This window comes from Aulonocara sp. 'chitande type north' Nkhata Bay, linkage group LG7, assembly GCF_057382095.1.
Source record: "Aulonocara sp. 'chitande type north' Nkhata Bay isolate Kocher_YH1m ecotype deep benthic linkage group LG7, A_spYH_male_GT1.1, whole genome shotgun sequence".
NCBI lineage: Eukaryota > Metazoa > Chordata > Actinopteri > Cichliformes > Cichlidae > Aulonocara > Aulonocara sp. 'chitande type north' Nkhata Bay.
Genome location: NC_141350.1, coordinates 44,295,314 through 44,320,085, shown reverse-complemented (window position 1 = coordinate 44,320,085; position 24,772 = coordinate 44,295,314). Strand labels below are relative to the sequence as shown.

General features: G+C 40.2%; 1 protein-coding gene across 2 annotated transcripts; it reads left to right on the top strand.

Moving 5' to 3' along the window:
• Nucleotides 1-1,117: 1,117 nt before the first annotated feature.
• LOC147325881 (bone morphogenetic protein 1-like) lies at nt 1,118-24,582 on the top strand. Of its 2 annotated transcripts, none has more exons than XM_086300619.1 (20): nt 1,118-1,838; nt 5,832-5,933; nt 6,046-6,195; nt 6,520-6,637; nt 6,975-7,153; nt 7,266-7,371; nt 8,263-8,387; nt 10,114-10,229; nt 12,795-12,897; nt 12,977-13,093; nt 13,213-13,358; nt 13,745-13,940; nt 14,043-14,168; nt 16,351-16,511; nt 16,696-16,876; nt 21,143-21,268; nt 21,651-21,778; nt 21,855-22,068; nt 22,845-23,095; nt 23,186-24,582. In XM_086300619.1, the coding sequence occupies exons 1-20, from the start codon at nt 1,712-1,714 to the stop codon at nt 23,318-23,320; spliced, it is 2,907 nt and encodes a 968-aa protein (XP_086156745.1). In that variant the 5' UTR covers nt 1,118-1,711; the 3' UTR covers nt 23,321-24,582. The 2 variants fall into 2 exon arrangements, with proteins under 2 accessions (XP_086156745.1, XP_086156744.1); XM_086300618.1 differs by having other exon boundaries at nt 16,348-16,511.
• The last annotated feature ends 190 nt before the right edge of the window (nt 24,583-24,772 follow it).

Here is a 24,772-nt window from a genome sequence, read left to right as displayed (position 1 = left end):
TGCAAAGCTGTTACTGCAAATAAACATTAAACACTTTTTTTCCACACTGCTTTTAATATTTTAGTGGAACTGAATGCCAGATGATTCACAAGATAAATACTATACAGGGTTAATATAAAGTGTCCACATGAAGGATTTTCTCTTTGAGGCTGAACCATTTCTTGGTTATGCTGCTATAGGCTGAGACTGCTGCAGGGAACCCTGCAATACACTGTGATGCACTGAGCACTCCTCCACTCACCTCTTTTCATTACTCATTTCCTTGCTCGAGGCTTCTTCCTGGTAAAAGGGAGTTTTTCCTTCCCACTGTCACAAACTGCTTGCTCACTAAGTGCCGCTTGTATAGTGTTGCTTTGATTTGGTCTATATAAATAAACCTCAGTGGAACTGAACTGAAATGAACTCTTTTAGCTAATTAACACTCAGTAAACCAAATGGTTAAAGAATAACACAGGATGAGTCACATGCTGTCTGATACTGTATGTTCCACTTCAGAAGCCAAATCAATTTAATGCTCCACACTCAACAATTAGCAGTCATTAACAATAAAAAACGAATTTTATATTTCTGTTATGTAGGAATTTCAAAAACATGATTGCTGGATTTTATTATATTTAGTAAGCTCTGGTTTATATCATTTCACATGCTTTCTTGAGTGTATTTCATCTCCCACCTTTCCACCAGGTGCCCTTGGTCTGATTTCCAGTCTCATCCCTCAGTCTTCTGGAGCAGGTGGATGCCTTTTCCAGCTGCTCCTAAGTGTCTTACAGGATTAATGTGCCAGATTATTATTATTACTATTATTACTATTATTATTATTATTATTATTATTATTATTTTATGTTAAATCACTCACGATAGAAGTCCCCTTCTATCAGTATCACTACAGTAAACCTTTCAGAAAGTTTCAAAACCTCATCACACATTACTTTCATAATTTCTTTTGATGGGAAATCTTACTGTACGTTATGTAAATAAATATAGATAAATAAACAGTTCTTTCGTTTGTTTTTGGAAATTAGATAAGACGGATAGTAAGTCTTTTGGCAAAAAATAATTAAATAAACGTTTTTTTCTTTTTCTTTTTTCTTTCTTTCTTTTTTTTTATTTTTTTATTTCCCTTAGCTTCAGTTATGAGTCAGCTCCTCTCTTAACTGCTGAGTCAGTATTCCCGCATTTCAGAGCTAACGTGTGAGTGGACCTTGTAGCCTGCAGGTGGTGTAGCGGGTCAGGAATCAGCACCCTGTGATAGTCTCTGAGGCATAAACAGTATCGGGATTCTGTTACACAAACAAGACCCAGTCTCTCTTATTTAACAGATGTAGGTTGTCGAGAAACAGTTGTAGTGCACAAATACAGGATGGGCTACATGTCAGCTTTGTGTTCCTGCTATAGGTGTTTTTGCCCTTTAATTTTAAATCTTTCTAACATGTTTATTAACACAGAAAGAAATGACACGGATTTTACCCGCGCTTACGTCCGATGTAAAGCCCCCTAAGTCACCTGACAGCAGGTGAAGCACCTCTCTGGCTTCAGAGGCATGGGTGTGTGCGTTGCTGTGCGCTCGGGGCTGGATGCCAGCGAAATCACTGCAGCAGCATGGAGACGTGAGGAAACAGCGCCGCTGGGCAGGAGAGTCTTTTCAGCGCCTTTTTCTCTTACTGCAGCACAATTACAAACTTTACCTCCTCTGCATATTTGATCAAAAGCAATGGAAGTCGTCCCTAGATTTTTGTTTGTTTGTCTTTGCGTTCCTCTGGCGGCTGATTGGGAGACTGTGGACGCAACTTTTACTGACCTCGGGGACGAAATCGACTACAAGGATCCATGTAAAGCAGGTACTGTCCATATTACTGTACATGATACCTCCTTCTCTTGTTGTGTGTTATTGGTGTATTTTTGGCTAACAGCTCGAAGTCTTGAAGGCTCCAATCCCTGTGAGAAGAGCTAGATGTTTATTAAAGGATAACCCTTTAAAAGAAGAAAAAATGATGCTCTCAGCTTAATAGGTGTGAAGACTGGATGTAAATAAACTTTAAACCAGGGAAAATATTTTCAGTCCAAAAATAATATTTACATATTTTTATTTTTTACATTTTATTGTTGTTTGAAAATATGTAGAATAGCAGCTAATCGATTGTGAGGATGTTACACAATATGTTTAAATACAAAAAGTGTAAATGTTTCACATCCTCTGGAACTAAAAGTGATTTTTTTTAACCTAAAGCTATTAAATCAAGTTTAATAAGAAGAAAAAAAACTGTTAAACGACATGAAAATGGTGTAAATGCAGTTTTAAAAGACAAACAAAACGATTGTGCCATTGCAAACTGCAGTGGTATTTACAAAAAGGACTAATTTTAAAGTCAAATGTAGACTTTCTGTACTGAAAAAGTTCAACCAATTATTTTTTTGTTTACACTTATTAATATGTGGGGGTTTTTTCAAAGTAAAGCAAGCATGTTTTTATCTTTACTCAGTTGTAAGAAAGAGATGTAGAGGTGACAGTGATGCTATAGACACAGCACAGTATGTACCCCAAATTAATTTATTTAGTGAAATAATTGTTCTTTTAATCATGTTATACTTTAAAAAAAACTATTACTGTATTTTCAATTTTTTCAATTTTAGTGTTTAACAGTGTAAATTTTGTTACACTTCAAAGGTCTGTCATGTAAAATAACAGTAATATTAACATTAGCACTCTGGTAGAGTTAAAATAAATACATGCTCCAAAATAAAGTAATGTCATATTTCCTTAATATAATGACAGAGTATTGTGAGCAAGATGCAAGAAACTGCATCTGTTGAAATTAATGTGTTAAAGTACAGTAGTTGTTTTTTAAATGCAATGAAGAGTAACTTTAAATACCTGCAGTCAAGACAATACCATAACTTTCAATTAACATAAGTGCAGTGGTACATGGTACATGTCTGTGTTTTTAATATAAATAGGTTGTACTGTCATAACTAAAAGTTTAGGCAATGGCACAGATTTTGCGTTTCAGTTTTTTTGGTTACATTTTTACTTCTTTTGATGATGAAGAACAATCATAAGCATTTTATGAATTTCAAAGACTTTTATTGTTAAACAAAATACATTTTTACAAAGAGTCTGTATTTACAATGCTGACCCTTCTTCATAACTTCTGCAATTCTCCACGACGTGTTGGATATCAGCCTCAAAATCCTGTTTGATGGTGATCCAAACTCCACGATGTCCCCAGTATATGAGCTTCTGCTTGTCCATCCACTTTTTTAAGGTCTCGCTAAGGCATAAACTCTTGGTCTGGAGAGTTTCCTGGTATTGGATCGAAAATGTTAATTTGATGATTATCGAGGCACTTTCGACTCGCTTTTGGCTTGTGACATGGCGCTCCATCATGCATGAATGTGATTATGATCATCGTTGTGATCAACTTGGTGCACTGACAAGCCAGGAATGGTTGGTCATCAATCAGGATTTACCACAGAAGCCGACATCCAGGCAGTGTATATATATATATATATATATATATATATATATATATATATATATATATATATATATATATACATATATATATACATATATATATAAAACAAACAGTTCACTGCGGTTATCCTGGGCCTCCAGCAGGTTGGGGTTCCTTTTTCACTTGTGACTTCTGAAGCTTTCAAAACAGACCACTCTTCCACTCTGAGGGAGTTGCCTGGAGACTTGAGGTCACTGAGGCCGTGCCAGCACAACCCTCAGCTGGACTGTGGTGAAATCCCTCAAGCTCCAGAGCATGGGGTGCACACTGCAGGGGTGACAGTCATTTACAGTCACCCTTTGCTTGAGTGAGTTTACTTCAAAGGCTGACACAGGGCCCACTACCTCTTTTCGTTTGTACTTTCAACGGTTGTTACACACACTGTTAAATGAGGTATTTAGAGGGAAAGACTCAAGTGAGCAGCTCTGCTTGGCCAATATGACGGATATTATTTTTCAAAGAGCGTTTCATGTCATCCTTGAGTTTTGAAAGTTATCTACAACCCTTAATTGTGTTCCTCACTCTCACCTTTGTTGGCCACTGGAAGATGTTGTGTAGCTAATCTTGTAGTTCAGCATAGAAGTTTATGGTTTCTTTGTTCACTTCCCCACGGCCTATTAGAGCCCAGTTTTCTGTCAGACTCTTCTTTAACAGTTCTCTGCAGCTGACACTGAGCTATGCCATATCTTGAAGCTGTTTCACCACTTTTGTCTTCTACTGTGTTTGCTGCACTGCTGACTTTGTAAGAAATCCTGTAGTGACGCAACTTGTTTTTTTCTTTTTTGTTTTTTTTTAAGGTATTGCAGAAAAGTTGATGAGACCTTTACAAATCTACCTCTGGGGCATTTACCTCTGTGAATTTGTGGAGTTTACTCGTTTTCTGTGTCAAAGTGCAAATTCAGTCCATTTTATCTGCTGTTAGCATTTTATATACAGACCTGGATGAAAGAGCCAATGTTCATTTCTTTATGTTGTGGTATAGAAAATATGTGTAGTGGTTTATTGAAGCAAGAATACATGGAGAGCCAGTATATAAGGTAAAAAAAAAAATGAGTGCAATTTTAATAAGTTTGAATTTCAATATTTGCTCTGACCATCTTTATTCTTTAACACAGTCTGAGTCTGAGTCAGGTTTTTTGTAATGTCTTTATGTAGTCTTCAGGAATAGTTCTAGAGGCTTCTTGAAGGACATTCAAAGCTCTTCTTTGGCTGCTCTTTGTTCTGTTCTATCAAATATGATCCCACACTGCATCAGTAATGTTGAGGTCCAGGCTTTGGGGAGACCAATCCATGAGACTCGTGGATTGGTCTCCTTAATAAAAATTTATCAAACACTTTACAGGTGATACTGCATAGCGGATCAGAATCTAGTGGTATTTTTCTATGTTCATAATTCCACAAATTTTGACAAGATCTCCATCACCACTGACTAAAATGCAACTCCAAACCATGACAGAGCGTCCACTGTGTTTTACAGACAGCTGTGGACACACCGTTCCCTCGCCTTCTGACCTCCTCCATATATCTTGATAATGATTTAAATCAACAATTTGGATTCATCACTCCATCAGTCTAGTTCTTGTGTAATTTGGTATACCTCAGTTTTTCCTTTCTGTTTCTCTTTCCTAATAATGGCTTATTGACAGCCGCCCTTCCACTGAGACCATTTCTGATGAAGCTTCAGTGAACAGTAGATGAGCCAGATGCGTCTCTCAGATCCTCTGTCAGGGCCTTTCTAGACGTTTTTTCCTATTTCTTAAGGACATGACTTTCAGTTGCTGTTCATCTGTTGTAGATAGGTTTTTGGCCTTCCACTCTTTGTTTTTCTTCCACTTGTGCAGTTTACTTAGTTTAGTTAGACATGGTGCATCAGCACGGTCACAGTCCTGTAATGTATTCAGTTCACATCTTCCTTCCTTCCTTTAAAAGGACACAAACAGTCCTCAGATATGTTTTAGTTAGTGAGCCAAGGGCAGGTTGCAAAAAGAGATGACTTTAATAAGCTTGTTAAAGTAGATGAGACAATCCAATAAAAGTCCCACTGAAGGACAAACTAATAAGAAGAGTCAAAACATAAAAGACAAAATAAGGCAGCAGGAAGAGGTGAACATGAGCAAACCACAAGAAGAAATAGCAGCTCTAAAAAAACATGTAATCGAATGAGGACAAAAACACAGAGACTTTTGATATCAGCGACTTTATGCTCATGTTGTTGTGCGACTGCTCTTTAAGAGGTGCTTTCTAAAATTCTCCTCCCTGTCACTTTAACACAAAGTTATATATCTTCAATTTATCGGAGAACTTTTATCCTCATAGCTGCCTTTTTGGGAGACATCGCACTGGATGAAGACGACCTCCGCTTATTCAAAGGAGCTGATGATGCACAGCATGCTGTCCAGAGCAACCACACAAACTCAGGTGTCAAAACAGAGAAAACCCAACTAATATGTTAGGAATTCAAACTGAATGTGCAAATAAGGGGATCATAATCAAAACAAACTCCCCTGAACGTCCTATCTACCTTTTACAGCTAACAGTTCCACTTCCAGTGAAAACAGAAGGAGTGAGAGGGCTGCTGACAGACACAGCCTCCGTCGACAGAGGAGAGCAGCCACCGCCAGACCTGAGCGAGTATGGCCTGATGGTATCATCCCCTACGTGATCAGCGGAAATTTCAGTGGTGAGCTTTGGTGGACAACAATAAGTCTTACATCTGATTTCACCATGATAGGATGGTTGCAGGATATCAAAAAGCAAATGAATTTTAGGTGTAATGCTTAACAGTGCATCCACCTGACAATTCAACCAAAAAGAACTGACAACATACCAGACGGCATAGAGGTTATTTTCTGCAGACTTGCTGGGCCTCGAACTCTTCGGCTTGCCCTGTAGTGTGCATTGGGCACAAAAACATTTAAAAACCACTGCTTTAAGGAGTCTTTGTTGCCATGTGCAGCTTGGACATCCTGAAACTGTCAACGTCTAATTCAGAGTTTCCTTTCAGGCAGTCAGCGAGCCATTTTCCGTCAGGCGATGCGTCACTGGGAGAAACACATTTGTGTAACGTTCACAGAGAGGGCGACTGAAGAAAGCTACATTGTTTTCACTTACAGACCTTGTGGGTAAGTTGGGAGCATGTCAACATTTTTATGATGTCATCGGTTTTTTAACAGAAGTGTTTGTCTTAGCTTATTGGCTTAGAAAAAAAACCGCACAATGATCTAAACTAAAATTATTGGAGCTCTTATTCATTCATTTATTTATTTATTTGACCAGATTTATTGTTTCCACTGTTTTCTATTCAGAAACCATAGACTGTATATAAAAGATGGAAAGCTCAGACTGAATATTTTCTTTAAAAGTGGGCATATACCTCTCTTTATAGTTAACCTGTTAAAAACATGGGGGGGGGGGGAATAAAAGCAGGATGTGGACCTGAATAGTGTCGCTGACCGGCAGGTGTTGCTCCTATGTGGGGAGGAGAGGTGGCGGCCCTCAGGCCATCTCTATAGGAAAAAACTGTGATAAGTTTGGCATCGTTGTGCATGAACTCGGCCACGTGATTGGCTTCTGGCATGAACACACACGTCCGGACCGTGATGAGCATGTAAGCATCATCAGAGACAACATTCAACAAGGTACTCTTACTGCATGCGTGCGTTGAGGATGAAATAAATATGTGGGAATGGATACTGATGCTGCAGATGTTTGTCTCTGCATTTAGTTCTTTGTCTGTTTGTCCATCAAAAGGGCAGGAGTATAACTTCCTGAAGATGGAACCAGGGGAGGTCGACTCACTGGGAGAGGTATACGACTTTGGCAGCATCATGCATTATGCAAGGAATACATTTTCCAGGTTGGCATCTTTTTTTGCTTCATGTTAGTATATTCTCAACAGAAATGTAAGGTTTTTTTCTTTTGTTTTTGTGTTTTTTTCTGAACATTTACACTTTTAGCTTTACCATATTTACATTAACAGGCAATTAAAAACCTTTCTTACGGCAGTTAAATATCTCTTAAATTCATGATTTTCTCTGCCTACCTCCAAACTGCGAACACACTAGCCTGACTAGCCCCACGTGTCATCGTTACCAAGCTTGTTTCTGATTATCTAACAGGGCTATACCCTGACCTGGTGTTTGTCCCTTGAGTCAGCTCTGCTTAGCATGCCTCACAGGAAACCTCTGGGGGATTTGTCCTGTATTGTTACAGAAGCGATTCCACACTAGTCTCCTTTTTTGTTTCTCTCCCATGCATGTCGTTGCCCCTTTCAGTTTCTCGGTGTTTTGGTTTTTTACCCCCATAACCACATTGCAGGTCTGGGTCATGGAGGCATGCCAAGCTAAAAAAAGGCCCGGCAGTTCAGTCTTTGTCAAACAATTTGGGGTGGAGTGGCCTTTTACTCTGGCATTCAGGAGCGGGCTCCACTGAGCCGGCTGGCACCGGCGAAAGGCCCCATTCAGAGCGCTCTGTTTGCACATGCTTGTCATTCATGGGTGCATCACCATGGGAACTGCAGGGTGGGAGCTCCGAACTCAGTGAAAGATTATCACAATCAATAAATCAAGGTCCTGAACAGGAGGTACATCAGAAAAATCATGTAGATTTCATCGATCCTTCAGTTTAAAACCTCTGAAACTCAGATCTTCTTGCACATCAGTAAAAGTTAGAAGTTAGAAGATGTTTTTTTTCTCTTCAGGCTTTAAGTGTTGTCACTGGATTCTTTGCTGTGGTTTTTTTGAAACAGAGGCATCTTCTTAGACACAATCTTGCCCCGTTATGATGTCAATGGAGTCAGGCCGTCTATTGGGCAGAGGACCAAGCTCAGTAAAGGAGACATTGCACAGGCCTGCAAACTCTACAAATGCGCAAGTAAGCTACATTTGATGTAGAGAGGCTACTCACCAAACTATATAATGAAATCCCATGTGGCCTTTATACTTTTATTATTCATTAATTTAAAAGTAACTGGTCTAACTGAAGATAAAACTCCTCTACCCTTGTCAAACAAAACAAAGGGTTAACAAAAAAGGTTCAGGAATTCTTGCTTGATATTAAATAGAGCAGAAAACCATGGAACAAAAACCTCCATATTCAGGAGAAATAATAAGATTTTACTCTTTGATAAAATTCTTCTACGATCAAACACAACAACACAAACGGTTTAAGATGCCAAAATTAAATCCCCCGTTCGCTTCATGCTATTTGGACAGCTGTGCCGACTTCAATATCTAATATGAAATCTTGTCAAAATACAGCAACACCAAATGCTGTCAGTTTAAAGAAAGAATAAATAAATATTTCACTGCAGTACATTTCTAAGAAAACAGTCTTGATGCCGTATTTTATCTGCTTTCTTGCAGAGTGTCTTCTGGAGTGCGTCACACTCATTTACCCACATTTCCAGGCAGACGTCTGCTGTTGATCCATTTACTGAGATCAACAGCAGACCTTTGGAGTTCCTGCGTCAATGAATATGTGAAAATTACTCGGCTCACTAATATGTTTCACAGACTCGTGGGCCTCATGTTCTAGCCGAGAATGACGCAGTGAACGATGGTCAGGTTAAGGTTGATCTTTAGACACACAGGAGTGTCGCTCCTTGTCTCTATCGAACCAATTATAGCAGCTGCTACTTGCAAAGCCAACAGACTATCCACGTAGCTGGATAGTCTGGAGAGTAGCTTTTATGTTTTGTTTAGAGACGCTCTTCACACTGATGGTTCCTAACTGCAGGACAGTGCAGACAGCAACTGTGTTGCGTACTGTAACTGCAATCGAGAACTGAAAAGCTGCTCACTCTTTAGGCAATTCTGATATAGGTAAGGCATGTGGTTTAAGACTCCTAAAAACTCTAACACTCCTGGATCCTTTTCATTTCTGTTTTATTTAGTTAGTGGTAGTTTTCAAGTTGAAACAGCAGTTTCAACCTGATGGCAGCATAATGAAAAGTCTCATCTCTACTGTCACAGGTTAAAAGTAAAAGTGCTTTTATTATTATATGCACCATGGACTGTTTCATACAGAAGATGATTAGAGTCACTGGAACAAAAAGTGGGCACATCTTTTTTTTTTCTTTTCCAGAATTCAGACTTTAATCTCAGGAAAAAAAGTCAGAATTCCGACTTTTTCCCCCTGAAGAGTGAGCAGCTTTCCATTTCTCGATTGCAGTTACAGTCAGAATTCTGACTTTTTTTCTCAGAATTCTGGAAAAGAAAAAAAAAGGTGTGTCCACTTTTTTCATCAGTGGCCCTAATCGTCTTGCATAGATTCAAGATGTGTTAAAAATCAGAGGAGACTATATGTTTTTATCCCCATTGTACACCCTATTTGAAGCAAGACATGGAACTCACTTATCATTTCTACTAATTCTGTGCTTGTGAGGCACTCATGACTGAGAGTTAATCATCACTGGTTTAAATAAATTGATTAAAAAATGATATTATTTCTCCCTAAAATGAAGTCCTTTGTGAACTGTTTTTTTTTACCTGAACACCAATCAGATGATCAGTCAAGGCTTTGCAATGTTTCTTTCCTCACATCTTTCTGTTTTCAGTTCTTAGTTAAATATATTTTAAATAATCTCCTATTGTGACAGAATGTGGGGAAAGTCTGCAGGACAGTTGTGGAAACTTCTCTTCCCCTGGTTTCCCTAACGGATACTCGGCATACACCCACTGTGTCTGGAGGATTTCTGTCACTCCTGGAGAAAAGGTACTCAATATGTGGATGCATTAGCTCCATAAGGGCATGATCAGCATGGTTACTCACCTAATGAATTTATAAAGTCTTTATCCATAGTGATCATGAGCTAAATCAAAAGATAAAGTGGTAGTGCAACAAGATAATGATCTTAAACACATCATAGAATCATAATTTATTTTTCAAACTGCCAATTCAAAGCCCTGATGTTAGCAGTTAATGTGAGGAAATCCACTAACATCTTTCCAGGGAATACAGACACAGATAGCTGCAGATACCACAAACGAGCAGTCATTCTTATTTATGCTTATTTATGCATAAGAGCCCATGAGTAGTTAGTGGATTGTTATGTAGTTTCTTCAAGTGACTCCTCAAGTCATAAGGAAAAACTTAGCGTGGGAAAACTTGGCAGGCATGCAGACATCTGCGCGGAGCCTCGCCATCTGAAGAAGAAATTCATGCCACTTGAACTTCAGCAGATGCAGAAACTATAACGCACGCATTACAGTCGAAGCTGTTCTGCAAGGAGGACTTGAGTAAAGTTCAAATGAGGTCCATTAAGTGTTGTATTAATGCTCCATATTAGTTAGCAAGCATTCACAGCACATGGACTGCAACCATCATCTTTACTTCTTCTGCTAAGTTAACAAGTTTCCCAATCGCAGATGTATAATATTGAAAGAATTTTCTCAAATAAATTAGTGACCAAGACATATGTTTTTGTTTTTTTCTCATTTGTTTGGGCTGATTGGTGTTTCTAATTTAGCCACATGGATGCGGAGGTGAATATGGCTAAGTCAGTCTAGTTATTTCATTCATATAATAGCTACTTTTGGTTGCTCTTATTCACAAGGCGTCACCACAATGAGTCGTACTACGGTGGCCCTGAGAGGCCAAACGTACTGCAACTTAAGAAAACACCAGCAATAAGAAAAATGCTGCAAAAGCACACGAAACACAACGGAAATAGGAAAAACAACAACGGAAATAGGAAAAAACGAAACAGAAATAGGAAAAACAAAAACAGAAACAGGAAGAAACAGATTTCCAAAAGCACAAGGGAAGTGTTTCTGGGGGGACAATAACCCGACGGACCAGTTGCAACCAAAATATGCTAAGAATTTTGCTGGGAGACACTTAAAAGAAGTGGAGGATCTATCGGTTTTGTGAGAAAGGAAAAGATGAGAGTTAAGTGTGTTAGCCTAACTATTAGCCTGAAAATCCGTCATCAGTATTAAATGAATCATGATAAAATATGCCTACCATGTTTTGGGCTCCTGCAACTGGTCCGTCGGGTTATTGTCTCCCCAGAAACACTTCCCTTGTGCTTTTGGAAATCTGTTTTTCTCCATTTCTGTTTTGTTTTTTCCTATTTCTGTTGTCATTTTTCATATATACGTTGTGTTTTGTGTACTTTTTCAGCGTTTTTCTTATTGCTGGTGTTTTCTTAAGCTGCAGTCCGTTTGGCCTCTCAGGGCCAACACCAGTGTTAGTCAAGTTACTTGAAAAAAGTAATCAGTAATTAGTTACTGATTACTTCCCCCCAAAAGTAATCTTGCTAGTTTACTTTACTGGTTACTTATTTTCAAAAGTAATTAGTAACTTAGTTACTTTTTTAAAAGATGATTTACAACCTGAATAGGTGATAAAGCGAGAGATCTTTCAGCCCAGTTCTATTGTTTCTGCATAATCCATCATATAAAATGTAATCAAATGAAAAAGTCATTTTTTGAAAGTAGTTTTTTTAGTTTTAATATTTTAACTTTACGCATGAAGCAAAAATTAAATTATATGCAACATTCTCTGACTGGAAGAAAATTGTTTAACATTTAAACCTATTTTCTGCACATTCCAGCACATAAATTAAAAGTTTGTTGTGTTTACACTCAGTCTTTCAAATAGATGCACGTATAAGACAGCAGAAAATAAATAAAATCAAAGACTCAGCGGTCCTGTTGCTCTATTTTCACCGTAAAGCAGGAGTGGGGCAGGCGGAGGTTTGCCCTGGTGCAGGTGTGTCGTAGCGGTCAGTGGAAGGATCTGGGAGTTTCACATTCCCGTCGTAGCGCACTCGGTGCTTACTCTGAAGTTTAGGGGTTTTTTTGCTCTAAAAATAAGTTTTCTTCCCATGTAGTGTGCAGCAGACGCTAATGTTTTTGTCACTTTTTACGGAATCAAACTCAAAGTAAGGTCAGTACTTCCACGCTTTAAACCCTACACGCTCATACTCTCTCCCGCACTCGATATATTATCCATTGTTGATCTGCACTCACTTACATCATTGTCATGAGACACTCTCGCAAAAAAATCACGGTTTTAGTAACACAGTAATGCAGCGTGCTTTAGTAACAGTAATCTAATGACCTTTTTGCAATAGTAATCCTTTACTTTACTTGTTACCTGAAAAAAGTAATCGGATTACACATTTTGATTTGGCAGATTTTTTCTAGCACAACCCAAATGAATTTGTATCACCTTCCACCTTTTTTACCTCTTTTGGGACGACACAGATGTCGAATCTTGATGCCAGATCATTTGCTAACACCCTGGTGTCCTTCTGTCTCCTCTGCATCTTAGATTGTTCTCAATTTTACGTCCATGGACCTCTTCAGGAGTCACTTGTGCTGGTACGACCATGTCGAAGTCCGGGACGGCTTCTGGAGGAAGGCTCCTCTAAAAGGTCTGTTTTACTTGCGTCTCTAATGTGAAGTTCTTACCGAGAAGAAATGACAGTTTGGGGTTTTTTTGCACTTTTGCAGGGCGCTTTTGTGGAGACACACTTCCAGCTCAGATTATCTCGACCGACAGCCGACTGTGGATTGAATTCAGGAGCAGCAGCAGCTGGGTGGGCAAAGGATTTTCAGCTGTTTATGAAGGTACAATGCTCAGTTTTCCCATGCATCTCCTTTTGGTACAGATGTGAATTTGGCCATATGAAAGCAAGTCTGTGACTGTAATCAACTGGTGCTTATGTCACTTCTCACCTCCTGTGCAGCCATCTGTGGAGGAGAGGTGAAGCGGGAGAGCGGCCAGATCCAGTCGCCTAATTATCCTGATGAATACCAGTCCAACAAAGAGTGTGTGTGGAAAATCACAGTGGCAGAGGGGTTTAATGTTGGCCTCTCCTTTCAGTCATTTGAGGTAAAATTACCTCTTTTGTTGTTATTCCTGCATTCTGGCAACGTGCTAGCAAATAAAATTAAAAGGTGGTCCCTGCAGTGAATGGTGCAGTTGGCATATAGAGAGGAATGGCCAACCTGGAAAGATTTAAAACAGTCTTAGCTAATTTGCAAAGATTTTAATGTGCTGCTATGTTGGAACTTGTTTTATTAAACTTGTTAAATAATTACCTACTATACTATAGTACTATAGCAACTTTTTTAAACTTTGAAAAGTCTACAGAGTGTCAGCAGAAAAAAAACATCTCACTTTTATTGTTTGTGGATGGCGAGGATGACGCTTTGGACAGACTTCACAATCCTCTGCTGTAATGTCTATTAGCAGACTTTTGTGTCCACGCTGTGCAGATTGAGAAACACGACAGTTGTACCTACGACTACGTGGAAGTGAGAGACGGCGCTTCAGAGAGCAGCCCGCTGCTCGGACGTTTCTGCGGGTACGACAAACCAGACGACATCAAAAGCACCTCCAACCAGCTCTGGCTCAAGTTTGCATCTGACGGATCGGTCAACAAAGCTGGGTTTGCGGCCAACTTTTTTAAAGGTCAGAAGGTCATTTTAGCAGCAAACAATCTGGCGGCAGTGAGACCTGTTTGATGCATTTGTCTGGCACAGAAAACTAGTAATTGCCATTTCCTTTTGTTAGAGATGGATGAGTGCTCCAGACCTGACAATGGTAATTGCAAGCAGCGCTGTCTGAACACACTGGGTAGCTACAGATGTGCTTGTGACCCGGGGTATGAGCTGGCAGCTGACAAACACACCTGTGAGAGTGAGTTTACAGCCTGACTGCTCATATTAAATTACTGTCAACTTCAGAATGCCACTGCTTCACGATATGAAGTACACTCTGACGAGTATATTCCCTCTACATGATATATACTCACTATGTACACCTTTAACTGCTCATTAACCAAATATCAAATCATCGAAGCATGTCAGCAAGACAGTATATTTAGGCATGAAGAAATGGTCAAATGATCTGCTGAAGTTCAAACTTGAGCATCAGAATTGGGAAGAAATGTGACGCTGAACTTATCAGACGGACTGTTCCTAGTGATTTTCTGTGATTTTCCCACACATCCATCTTTAGTATTTACAGAGAATGGTCCAAATAAGTAAAAATAACCAGCAAGCAGCAAGCATTTAACATTTAAGCATGACCACTCTCGGTTTATCATAATTTACCAGATATTTAATATTAGCTTTGGCTTGGATGAATAGTGGGTCTTATCTGAGTCTTGTAGCCTTGAAGATGGTAGCAGATGTGCATGGCCGTGTAGTTGCCCGACACTTGTCGAAGAAATAAGAATTTACTCTTGACTAACTTGACTCTCAGTTTCTAAGCTTTTAAAATACACCAACTTCTTTAAATCCTTAAACTATAGAAAAAACAAAAACTTTGCAGATTCCTCTGCCTCCATCAGTGACTCTGCTGAAGTGTTGTTGCTGTATGTCTCTGCAGGTCACCATGGAAACACTTCATGCAAGTTTCATGTTGTAAACTAAACACTATTTATTTATTTTACACTACACTATTCTATACTTTATTTATTATCATAGTGTAGTATATTAATATGTATATAAATATACTAGGCTATAGCTTCCCTAGTTCACTGCTGTGAAAAATTAATACAAATGGTGACTGATGATTCAGAAAAGAAAGATGGAAATTCCAACCTGCACTGATGAGGTTGATGAGGTGTCTTAGGGGTTAAAACACTGGGTCGTTAGCTTTGGAGGGGAATGATGCATAAATTTGAAGCCTGACAGCATCTCTTGTATATGTAGCTCTGGTCTTTTGGATAAAGTGGCCCTTTAAAGAGCTCAGCGGCTGAGACCTTTTTGTATTTTGTAAAACCTAAAGCCCCACAGCATAATAATAATAATTCTAATAGTTTATATGAGAAATTCATTATTTATGGAGCTACCTCATGTCATATTTTCTTGGATACTGATGTTTAGAGAGGCCCCACTCACTATGGGAAACACACATGTGCACAATAATAATTCCATAATCCCTGCAGGTACTGACTTTAGAGGGAGAATCAAGACACATAATAAAGTTGAGTTTAGGTAAGGTTTCAGATTTTCAAAATAAAAGATATTTTAACCACCTCGTAAAACAGTCTCTGGTTAACAAATGAGTCCAGTGTGTGATGACTGCTTCCAACAGTATAATGTCACAAAGCTCAGATGATCTCAGAACGGCTTCTTGGCCAGGACAGTGACTTCACTGTACTCAAATGGCCTTCACAGTGACCGGTCCAATACACCACCTTTCAGATGTGGTGAAACGGCAGATTCACATTGTTATTGTGCAGCTGACAAATCTGTTTGTAAATTCTGTAGTTTAGAATTTCTGCCATGTCATGCTTAATTTTACAGTAGTGCGCCTAAGCTGTCAGCTCTATTATGCCTACAGTTAAATCCCACAGCTTTTTCCCTGTGCTATAAATAGATAGATGTAAACCTAAAGTTATATAGGCCATATATATATGATTTCTGATAATAATCCTGAGTATTTGGGACTCGCAGGTGTTACTAGAATGAGATTTTTACCTTGTTGAGTCTTGATTCCAAGGAAGCTTCCTGTTTCTACCACATGAGGGCAGCGCTCCCCTGTTGTATCTTCACAAAGAACTTAGATCTTGATTCATCGTTTTAAAAGTGTTTGCAGACACAAATAGCAGTAGGAGCTGACGTTTACTCTCATTTTAAAAAAATAACAAATAATCTAACTAATGGTGTTAAATTTAAGGATGTCTTTTTCTATTTCCAGTACCACAATTTCAAATCCATCAGTTTAATTATTTAGATTATTTTTAAAATAACATTCAGTTTCAAATTTTGTTTTTGTTTTCTTTTGTTGTTTCTGGGAATTTGGGGTTTTGTTTTGTTTTTTGTTTTTTTTACTTTTACCACTTAAATCTGTGTTTTTGCCCCACCAGCAGCTGCCTGTGGTGGATTCATCACCATGCTGAATGGCTCCATCATCACCCCCGGCTGGCCCAAAGAATACCCACCCAACAAGAACTGTGTCTGGCAGCTAGTGGCACCCATTCAGTATCGCATCACCCTGGTGTTTGATGTGTTTGAAACCGAAGGAAATGATGTTAGTGGGGGTTTTTGTGATTTGCTAGGAAAGTGCTTGTACACATGGTTAAAGAGCATTCAGCAGGAATAAATACCTGATAAAAATCTCTCGTGCTAAAATATATCTGTAAAAAATACATCAAGTGAATGATGTACATCAATACATTTATTAACAGGGATCATTTCTGTGTGTTTCCCATCAGGTGTGTAAATATGACTTTGTGGAAGTGCGCAGTGGGTTGAGCTCAGACTCAAAGCTTCACGGCAAATTCTGTGGAGCAGAGAAACCAGAGGTCATCACCTCCCAGCAGAACAACATGAGAATTGAGTTTAAGTCTGATAACACCGTCTCCAAGAGAGGCTTCAAGGCTCATTTCTTCTCTGGTGAGTTGACTGATGATTTAGGAAGCATAGAAGGAACTGCAGAGTAAATGTATCTGTTATGGTAACTGGAGGGACTCAAACACAGGACTCCTTGGCTCAAAGGAAGAACAGAGGGTTTATTCACAAACACCAGGTGAAATGTGCAACAGTGACAAAGTGCTATATACAAGGGTGCGGGGATCAGGGCTCCAGGGAATCCACAGGGAAAAGCAGGGGAACACTCTCACTCCTCTTCAGTCTCTCTTGGTGTCTCACCAGTCTCTCACTCCTCTCTCGCACCAGAATCTCTGTAGGCAACAAGGGCAGGTCCACGGTGTCTGTACACAGGAAACAATGCGTTAATGCAAGAAGCAAAACCACAGGAACTAGACTGCAGTGTCCTAGCCAGGATTTCGCTAACACAGGTCAAGCATCGAGCCAGCGAAGAGCAGTCTTGCTTCTTCCCTTTAGTAGAGGCCAGTTAATGAGACGCAGGTGTTCATCTCACAGGTATGTAGGCCAAAGGCGGGAGCCCACAATGAACTCTGCCCAGGCGACAGAGGGAGAGAGAAAAAAGAGAAAACAACACAGAATTTCTCAGGCGGATCTGCTGGACGGTGACAATAACAGTATGGTGCAGGGAAAACGGCAAAACCAGAAAGATGCAGTCCGCTGACTTCACAATGAGATATAATGTATCACAGAGATATAATCTTACACAACCTTACCCAGAATGCTTAGTCTTCGTGTGTAAAGTCAAAGTCAAAGTCAAAGTCAAAGTCAACTTTATTTGTCGATTCTGCCACATGTACAGGACATACGGAGAATAGAAATTGCGTTACTCTTCACTCCCTAGATAAATAGCAAATGAACATTTAAATATATTTAAATATAAAAGTGATTAAAAAATGCAAGTAAAATAATTAAATAGTAAATAGTAATTAAATAATTAAAAAGTAAAAATTTAAATAAATACAATTTTACATATAACAAGAAAGCTATATAATATACAATATAATGGGTAAGTGACATTGAGTGTAAGCCAGGCAGAGTAGTGCAAATAGGCAAATAGTGCAAATGGAGATTTGGTAATGTACGGTAAGAGAAAGTGTACAACAAAGTCTTATGAGGTAATGGCAGTCCAATGCTCCACAAAGTGACTGGTAACTGGTGCAGGCCAGTGAGTGAGTCAGAGAGTGTGTGTGTTTGTGTGTGTGTGACAGAGTTCAGTGAGACCGTGGAGGAGAGAGGGGAGAGGGGGCAGAATCGGGAGGGAGTTAAGCTTCCTGACAGCCTGATGGATGAAGCTGTCCTTCAGCCTGCTGGTCCTGGCCTGGAGACTCCGCAGTCTCCTCCCCGACGGCAGCAGCTTGAAGAAGCTTTGCATTGGGTGTGTGGGATCAGCCGCTATGCAAAGGGCTTTTTTAGTGAGACGGGTGCTGTAAATGTCCTGGAGGGAGGGGAGAGAGACACCAATGATCCTCTCTGCAGCTCTCACTATGCGTTGGAGGGTTCTATGACAGGACGCATTGCAGGCTCCAAACCACACAGTGATGCAGCTCGACAGGATGCTCTCGATGGTGCCTCTGTAGAAAGTGTACATGATGGGGGCTGGTGCTCCTGCTCTTCTTAGTTTGCGGAGAAAGAAGAGACGCTGCTGTGATTTCTTGGCCAGTGCTGTGGTGTTGTACGTCCAGGAGAGATCCTCTGTGATGTGCACACCCAAGAACTTGGTGCTGCTCACTCTCTCCACAGACGCTCCGTCAATGGTCAGAGGAGCATGTTGGGTGTGCATTCTCCTGAAGTCCACAACAATCTCCTTCGTCTTCTCCACATTCAGAGAGAGATTGTTGTCAGCACACCACGTGGCCAGGCGTCTCACCTCACTTTTGTAGTCGGTCTCATCCCTGTTGCTAATGAGACCCACCACCGTTGTGTCGTCCGCAAACTTGATGAAGAGGTTGGAGCTGTATGATGGGGTGCAGTCATGGGTCAGCAGAGTGAAGAGGAGGGGGCTCAGCACACATCCCTGCGGGGCCCCCGTGTTTAAAATGATGGTGCTGGATGTATTACTGCCGACCCGTACTGCTTGAGGTCTTCCGGTGAGGAAATCCAACAGCCAGTTGCACAGTGAGGTGTTGAGCCCCAGCTGGACCAGTTTTTGAATGAGCTGTTGGGGGATTATGGTGTTGAATGCTGAACTGAAATCTATGAACAGCATTCGAACATATGAGTCATTTTTGTCCAGGTGTGTGAGTGCCGAGTGGAGTGCAGTGGAGATGGCATCATCGGTTGAGCGGTTGGGCCGATAGGCAAACTGGAAGGGATCCAGGGAGGGGGGCAGGACAGTCTTGATGTGTTGCATGACTAGTCGTTCGAAGCACTTCATCAGGATGGGAGTAAGTGCAACAGGACGGTAGTCATTAAAGCAGGAGGGAGATGACTTTTTTGGAACCGGAATGATTGTGGTGGCTTTAAAACATGTGGGGACGACAGCCTGGATGAGTGATAAGTTGAAGATGTCTGTGAAGACATCAGTGAGTTCCACTGCACAGTCTCTCAGTGCACGACCAGGAATGTTGTCAGGACCCGGAGCTTTATGTGCATTGATCCTGCTGAGGGATCTCCTCACGCTGTCCGGTGACAGAGTCATCACCTGGTCACCAGGAGGGGGTGGGGTCTTCTGTGCAGTGGTGCTGTTTTGGACTTCAAAGCGAGCAAAGAAAGTGTTCAGCTCGTTCAGCAGGGGGATAGTGCTATCACAGGTCTGTGGTGGGGGCTTGTAATCTGTGATGGTCTGAATGCCCCGCCACAGGCTCCGTGAGTCTCTGCTGTCTTTGAAGTGATGAGATATTTTCCTGGAGTACTGTCTCTTAGCCTCTCTGATGCCACGGGAAAGGTTGGCCCTAGCTGTCCTCAGGCTTGCCTCGTCTCCAACTCTGAAGGCAACATTCCGAGCTTTCAGCAGCCTGTAGACCTCTCCTGTCATCCATGGTTTTTGATTGGCCCGGACAGTTATGGTTTTCGTGACTGTTACATCCTCAATACACTTGTTGATGTAGGCAGTAACAGTCTCTGCGTACTCCTGAAGGTCAGTGGTGTTGTTATAGGTGGCAGCCTGCTTAAACATGTTCCAGTCTGTAGTATTGAAGCAGTCCTGTAGAGCCTCTGAAGACCCCTCTGGCCACACTTGTATCCGCTTACGAACCGGTTTGGTCACTTTAACGAGCGGTCTGTAAGCAGGCATTAGCATGACAGTGATATGGTCTGAGGCGCCGAGGTGGGGGAGGGGAAAAGCTTTGTAAGCTCCTCTCTGGGTGGTGTAAACAAAGTCCAGTGTGTTATTTCCCCTTGTTGGAAAGTCTATGTGTTGTTGTATTTTTGGAAACACGCACTTTAAGTCTGCATGATTGAAATCCCCAGCATTAAACACATTCTTCCTCTTGTGTATTTTTATTATTCACATCAAAATCTGAGGATTTTCTCTTCTTTTACAGTTCTTTATTTTTGCCCCTTTAATCAAGCTAGTCAAATAATATAACAATAAAATCAAAGCACAAAATTTCAATAGAACAGAATAGAATAGCTACTTTATTGTGATTCAGAACACAGACAAGTTTGTGCACATTAGAAAAAAACATTTGGTGCATTTACTCACCATTGGACTGTACGGCTTAAATCATAATACAATCAAAATCTAAAGATTTTCCAGAATATGGAACTGAAAATGATCATAATAGTTCCCCTTTTAAAGTCTGGCTAATGATCAGATTACATGTTTTTATGCAATATCATCAGATAAACAGCTACCTGAAGTTATTTACTTTTCCTCAGCAACACTAAAAAGCACGTTAAAACTCTGTACAGTACGACAATGTATGATTTCTAGCAGCCATGTAATCCTAAAATCCTGTGCCTAATGTAGCAGACATTTCCTTCTTGAGGAAAGGCTTAATCTCAGTCTGACCCAATAAGTTCTGATGCCTGCTTTCACACATTAGAGTGTGGGAAAAATTCTATTCTGATTATTTCAGATTATTCTGAAATGTATTATGTAAACTGCCTAGAGTACCAGGATCAGCAAGCTCTATATAACTTTTGGGAATTATTTTTACATCAGTCAAATCCTTATAAATGATATATACTATGTGTAGTAGTGTCAAAATAAAAAGCAAAATTACAAATTACTTCTACAATATCTCAATGTTACTGTTTGTCACTGGAATTTGTTGCTAGTGACAATAAAGTTTCTATTGTATTCTATTCTACTCTATTCTATGTCCGCAGATATAGATGAGTGCTCCAAAGGTAATGGAGGCTGCCAGCATGAATGTGTAAACACCTTCGGGAGCTACAGCTGTCAGTGCCGCAGGGGCTTCATGCTGCACGACAACAGGCATGACTGCAAGGAAGGTGCAGTATGTCCACTCTTCACTCATCAGTGTGATGTATGGCCTTATATATCCTTACTTTTCTCTAGTGGACACATGAAGCTATCGTTTGTGATTCACTTACTATCTAAAGATGAAGTAGTCTCCTAGAGGGAACACACCCTTTACCAGCTGCTGCATATTTACAGACAAAAGTTTGACCTTAGGACTATTTATTAATAGCCTGAGTGGGAAAGTAGGATTGCTTAAGGGCAGCTTTAGTTTTGCTTTCATTTTGACAGTTAATATGTTCGGCCTGTTTTCCACAGCATGACCTCAGAGGATGCTTGTGCTGGAGAAAAGGAAATGATGTGCAGCTGTCATTGTTTTGCATCCTGCTTTGTTTTTGTTTATTTTTTTTACAGCGGGATGTGATCATGTGATAAACAGTGTGTCCGGCACCATCGCCAGCCCCAACTGGCCTGACAAATATCCCAGCAAGAAGGCTTGCACCTGGTCTCTTTCTACAACCCCGGGCCATCGAATCAAACTCGTATGTCACGATGCCAAAATTAAAACTGTTCAAAACCATTTATATCGTTTTAAGTTTAACTCGAAACAATTTCCAGATTTTTAATGAGGTCGACATGGAGGCTCATCTGGAGTGCGCTTATGATCATCTGGAGATTTATGACGGAAGAGACAATCGCGCCGCGACTCTGGGACGCTTTTGTGGCACCAAAAAACCTTCTCCGGTCATCTCCAGCGCCAACAAAATGTTCCTGCGTTTCTTCTCCGACAACTCTGTGCAGAAGAGAGGGTTTGAGGCTTCGTACAGAGCAGGTGAGCAAACTACAGTGGCACAAAACGCAAATAGAAAAATGCTACAAAAGCACTGAAAACACAACAAAGGTTAAATAAAGGACAACAGAAAAAACACGATAACAAACACAAACGCGTTTTTGGAAAAACACCAATGTGAGTGAACAGCTGCAGAAGTGACAAGCTAACAGTTGCTTTGCTAACAGCAAACATGTGTGTACGGTGTTATATGAATCATAACACTCCATGAATCCTTTGAACACGTCTCAGTGAAAGCCTTCCCATGTTTTGGTCTCCATCAGCTCCACAGCTGTTAATGTCTCCTCAAAAACACTTGAATCTTTGAATCCTTTGTGTTGGATTCAGTTTCCATTTCCAACTTCCATTGTGTTTTGAGAGATTTTGTTTTTTTCAGTTGTCTTTGTGTTCTAGTCAACTTCTATTGTGTTTTATTCAGCTTCTATTTTGCTTTGTTCAGTTTCCTTTGTATTTTATTCAATTCACCTTATGTTTTGTAAGATTTTCTTCAACTTATTTTGTGTTTTGATTGCTTTTACAGTGTTTTCTGTTTGTCTGTGTTTTCTTAAGTTGTTTTGCATCTCAGGGCCACTGTAGTAAACAGACTATAAAATACTGCTCTGCTGAAAAAGAAGAAAAAACCCCAAGCAAAAATAGAGTAAAATGGTGTTTTGAAGACAGAATAAAAGCTCAAAAATGTCACAATTCAGCTGCATTCCTTCCTAACTTTTATGAGTTCCTCTTTTTGACCCTCTAATTTTGTGGTTGTGGATTCTCAGAATGTGGAGGAAGCTTTAAAGCAGAGGTCAAGACAAAAGATCTGTACTCCCATGCCCAGTTTGGAGATAACAACTACCCTGGAGGCTCTGACTGTTTGTGGGTGGTAACTGCTGAGAAGGGTTACGGTGTCGAGATCATCTTCCAAGTGTTTGAAATTGAAGAGGAGGCTGACTGCGGGTACGATTATGTGGAGCTATATGACGGCGCTGACACCAAGTCTCCCAGGCTGGGACGATACTGCGGATCTGGGGTAGGGCTGAATAAAATCAGTCTCGCTCACTAATTTCTATTTTTTATTTATTTGTTTATTTACTTGTCTGTATCGGTTGCTTTTCCTCAGGCCCCAGAGGACGTGTACTCAGCTGGAGACTCCATTGTTCTAAAATTTCACTCGGATGACAGCATCAATAAAAAAGGCTTTCATGTACGCTACATAAGCACAAAGTTCCAGGACACATTACACGTAAGCAAGTGACTTTCCAAACCTTCCCCAAACCTAAATGGAGACTTCACCCCTAGCATTTGGTTGGTCACACCCATTTCCTGGCGAGGAGTGAATGCACGGGTTGATACCACAAACAACAGCCCAAACGCTTTACATTGACTTCTGTTAGACAGACTGAAGCCATGCAGAGACATTACATCTTCACTCTTCATCATCATATAGCCCTGTACCGTAACAGTTTGAATGATTTCATATATAAATATACAATCGCACCACTTGTAATGAGCTGATTGGAGCGCTGTTTTAAAATGTAAAATGTATATATTGTGATAATAGTTTGCCTTTTTATTTTAATCATAATTTCCACTGTGTCACTTTTTTCTCTCTGAGGTTGAAACCTTCATCACTTCTGTTGGATGTAGTGCAGTTTCGTGTATTATATTACTTGATAAATTAACTTAATATGTATGGAAATCAGCAAAACTGTATTCTTGAATCATACCTAATCTCTTATTTAAGATTATATTCTTATCTGGCTTTGCTTTAAATTAGTTTAGTTTTTGAGTTTGTATGTCAGCCATCCTCTACAGCTTCTTGTTGTTGCTTCACAGCAGTTAAGTTTTTTTTCACCCGATCAAAAACGATTCCTTAAACTCCTGGACTACTTGTTAATCGGGAAGTTTTTCCTTTGCTGAACTTGGCATAAATGCATGCAAATTATCACCTGCTGCGTGTGGTTACAGCTGCATTATCACTGATGCTGAGCGTGCGGAGAGGACGCTAATGTCTTGGACAAATGTTTGATTTTTGTTGTGAACAAAGTTCCGTTTATGAAAGCTGATGGTGAATCAACCAACTAACTTTCTTTCCCAATTTCAAATTACTGAGAGATGTGTGTACGTCTGCACCTTGATGAGCCTTTTCATGGTTTCCCATCTATGACTGCAAAGATGTTTTCACAAGTAGCATCCAGCTTTGTTTGTAGTTTAGTACGAAAAACCCTCTGCACACCTGTGCCATGCCTGACATCTTTTAAATCAAAATCGATTTCACATATTTTTCTCTTGGCTACAATCATTCTCTGCTTTGCTCTGATTATTTGGGACTTAATGCCCCCCTTTTGTTTTCTGAGCCAGATCTAATCTCGCTAATTGGGTGAACTGAGTGTATTGCAGAGACACACAGTCACATAAAATTAAACCTACTTGAAAGAGCAAGACACTGCAGTTCTTCGACCAGCCACTTGAAGCTGCATCCAAAAGCAAGAATCATGTTTACAGCACAGAGGCCAAATTGGTTTTGGCCTCTGTGCACGGTTTCCCCCTTCAGCATCACTGCAGGTGGGTGAATCTTTTTTTATAGCTAACTCATCTATCTGGATACTGGAGTTAGGGAACCTCTAGCTGCTGTGTTATTACTGTTGGAACCTGTTACAAATAGAACTAGCATGCCTCGATGTGTGGTTCAGGCCACCCAAGAAGT

Excerpts from the sequence above, each read along its gene's own strand:
- LOC147325881 (XM_086300618.1), top strand. The coding sequence starts at position 1,712 with ATGGAAGTCGTCCCTAGATTTTTGTTTGTTTGTCTTTGCGTTCCTCTG. Across the intron at positions 7,154-7,265 it reads CAGAGACAACATTCAACAAG|GGCAGGAGTATAACTTCCTG; the intron begins GTACTCTTACTG and ends GTCCATCAAAAG. Across the intron at positions 13,359-13,744 it reads TCTCCTTTCAGTCATTTGAG|ATTGAGAAACACGACAGTTG; the intron begins GTAAAATTACCT and ends CACGCTGTGCAG.